The following is a 3,246-nucleotide window of genomic DNA, read 5'->3' as shown; positions in this document are numbered from 1 at the left end:
GTCTGCAACTGTCATGAGTTGGAATGGAAGGAAGAGCTGACAACTCCAGCAATCTGCTTTCCCTGGGTCATGTTATGAAATGACTCTCAAGTTGTGATGGTTTATGACAAAACAACAAAATCATCCTTGCTCATGTTTTAGGAGCATGGTGGGTCAGCTGTGGCCATGCTCCAGGCTGTGAATCAGATTTGCATCACATCCATGTATCTGCTGCATCATGGTCTAGGTTGAAGGGAAGACTCTGGGTACATGACAATTCTTGTAGCAGAAGTAAAAATGAGGGGCACTGAACCAAGCTACACAAACACACTTTAAAGTTTCTAATTATTGTGGCGTATTTCAAGACCCCTCAAGTTCCATTGGCCAAAGAAAGTCACATATTAAGATTTAACATTCCTGGAATAAGGAAATTCCTCTCCCATGGTAAAGGAACAAGAGCATAAATATATGAACCAAACTATAATCTACCACAACTACATATTGTAACAATTTTCCTCTTTAGCTTCAGAAGTCTTAACTTCAAGAGGGGAAGTTGTTAATCACTCTGTTTCTATAGTTCATTGTTCAAAGATGTCATTCAGTTCCTCATTGAATAAATACTACTAAGTATTTTTGGAGATAAAAGTCATATGCTTATGAAAAGTTAGTTACATGATGATATAAACTTATATAAAGGAGTGTCAAAAGACTATTTTGCAAAGTGTTCAGTAAAAGAATTGGCCATTAGTGTCGGTCAAAAAGGAAGTTAAAGGAACTGGCAATGCATCATAAGTCTTCTTAGAAGTGAGGCTGTCCACCTGTACAGGCAACAGCATTGGGTGATAATAGTCTAAAGAGCAGCAGAGGCTAGAGGCCACTTAGCAGAAAATATACGCAGACAATTTCAGTAGTAGAAGCGGTGTTAGCCTGTGGGTCACAAAGTCTGTGGTTCAATTTCTCATTCATAGTCTGGATGAGGAGTACAGCAAATTTTCAGCTGCTATGTGCCAGTTTCAGCCAATATTTCTGCTGTTTTTCACCTAGATGACAATAGCACTTTGGTAGGGTTTTGTGTGTATGTGTGTTTTCCTTAATTGTGTGATGAGTCTATAAGTATAGAAAGGTTAAACCTCTGCTATCAGACATCTAATTTGATCTGACTGGTGGATATGTGAGGAATGAGGCTTCATTTTTCCTTATCTACTAGTCCAGTACTGCCTGGATGTTTGATTGAGGTAGAGAGGAAAAATCTCAAGTAGGAAAATTGCAATCTCCATGCTTGACAATTCGTTAGTAGGACAAGGAAAAAGTATACATCTACACATTCTTTCTTCTGAATAGACTGAGCACATGATCACGAATCTGCTTGGTTTTAATCCCATAGATGATTGGGTTGACCATGGGTGGGAAGAGCAAATAGAAGATAGCAAGGAGTATGTGGACATGAGGGGCAGCCCGGCGAGCCACACGGTGCATGACTGAGGAGATGACTACAGGTGTGTAGGTGGACAAAATAGCACCTATGTGAGACACACATGTCCCAAAGGCCTTGTAGCGGGCCTCCTGAGAGGCAAGCTGGAGAACTGCCCGAAGGATGAAGATATAAGACAGGATAACACAGAGCAGGTCCAACACCACTATAAACATGGCCACAGCAATGCCGTAGATATTGTTGAAGCGAGTGTCCCCACAGGCCAGCCTTACTACGGCCATGTGCTCACAGTAGCAGTGGGCAATCATGGGGCCTCGGCAGTAGTGGAAGCGCCTGAGCAGAAAGGGGAGTGGAGTCATTAGTGTCACAGCCCGAGCCACAGCGGCCATGCCGATCTTGGTGATAAGGGGCCCAGTCAGGACTGTGGTGTAGTGCAGTGGCTTGCAGATGGCCACATAGCGGTCAAAGGCCATGGCCAGCAGCACGGCTGACTCCATGATAGAGAAGGAGTGGAGAAAGAACATCTGGACCAGACAGGCATGGAAATTGATCTCCTGATCTCTGAACCAGAAAATAGCCAGCATTTTGGGCAGTGTTGTAGAAGAGAGGACTAGATCAATGGCTGCCAACATGGCCAGGAAGAGATACATGGGCTCATGGAGGGCTGCATCAGCCTGAATGATGAAGAGGAGGGTGCAGTTGCCAAGCAGGGCCAGAGTAAAGGCAAAGCAGAAGGGAATGGAGATCCAGGCATGCAGGTGCTCTAAACCTGGAATTCCTACCAACAAGAAAACAGCTGGATGGGTTGAGGTCATATTGGAGTCTGACATGGCTTCTGGAAATTCTCCTTGTCAGTTTTTACAGGGACCCTTCACCTCCCATATATACCTCCTTGGAAGGATTAGCTCTTATTCCTATTGCTAGATGTTGAAATCAGTTAGTAGTCCTCATAGACATGGATAAGCATAATCCCAAGGGTGTCTACCCTTACAGAACTTTGAATCTCATTGAGTAGGTAGAATATTAAGTATTAGAACTAATATCACAAGACAACTTTCATAAAGGAATGGAGAAAAAAGCAATGTTTTCTGTGTTCATGTTGTTATCCAGAATACCCTGTTAATAAGAAAACATTTAAAGCAAATCATTTTTTAATACATATATTGGTACCATTGTACATAAGCTTAGAATCACAAAAGCCAACTTTGTCCTGAATTTTCAGGCCCATATAAGTTTAATGAAGTTTGTAATTTCTAATGCCCCTATTAATCACAGAATCTGTGTATTTTCTCTAACATTATCTGATACAGTTGTCACTAGCCACATGTGGTTATTTAAATTTATTAAAATAAAAATTCAATACCTTAGTCACAAAAGACACTTTTTAAGTGCTCAATAGCCACATGTGACTAGCAGCTACCCTATAAAGATACAACAGATACAGAATATTTTATCATTGCAAAAAGTTGTACTGAAGAGAACTGCCTTGGAATGTATCTTCCAGGTCCCTTCCGAATCCACAAATCTGCAAATTCAGCCCTGCCACAGCTTGCCAAGGAAACAAGACACCTCCTGTTTTGGTTCCCCCTCTAACTTCATGTTAACCTCCCTACCCACGTAGCTCTCCCTCCATGCATCTTCCTGCTCCTTTGTTTTCATCACCACCTGAGAACTCTCTTGTCCTTAGCGGGACTGAATCTGGCTTCCATAACAATTGCCCTTTATTCTTAACAAATTTTAATCTTTCTTCTTCTCTAGGTCATTTTTTTCTTCTCTTCTTTCAAATCCTCAAACATTGGAGTTGCCCAGTTTTTATACTGCCACTGTTTTATAGG

The 3,246-nt window shown here is 41.8% G+C and overlaps 1 protein-coding gene across 1 annotated transcript; it reads right to left on the bottom strand.

Annotated features, from left to right (window-relative positions):
• Nucleotides 1-1,296: 1,296 nt before the first annotated feature.
• Nucleotides 1,297-2,241, bottom strand: LOC108399445 (olfactory receptor 52K1). The gene has a single exon (XM_036990917.2). The coding sequence runs from the start codon at nt 2,239-2,241 to the stop codon at nt 1,297-1,299; it is 945 nt and encodes a 314-aa protein (XP_036846812.2).
• Between the last annotated feature and the right edge of the window lie 1,005 nt (nt 2,242-3,246).

Source organism: Manis javanica, chromosome 11 (assembly GCF_040802235.1).
Source record: "Manis javanica isolate MJ-LG chromosome 11, MJ_LKY, whole genome shotgun sequence".
In the NCBI taxonomy this organism is placed as follows: Eukaryota; Metazoa; Chordata; class Mammalia; order Pholidota; family Manidae; genus Manis; species Manis javanica.
Note: the sequence above shows the minus strand (reverse complement) of the source record. Positions and strands in the feature narration are given on the sequence as shown.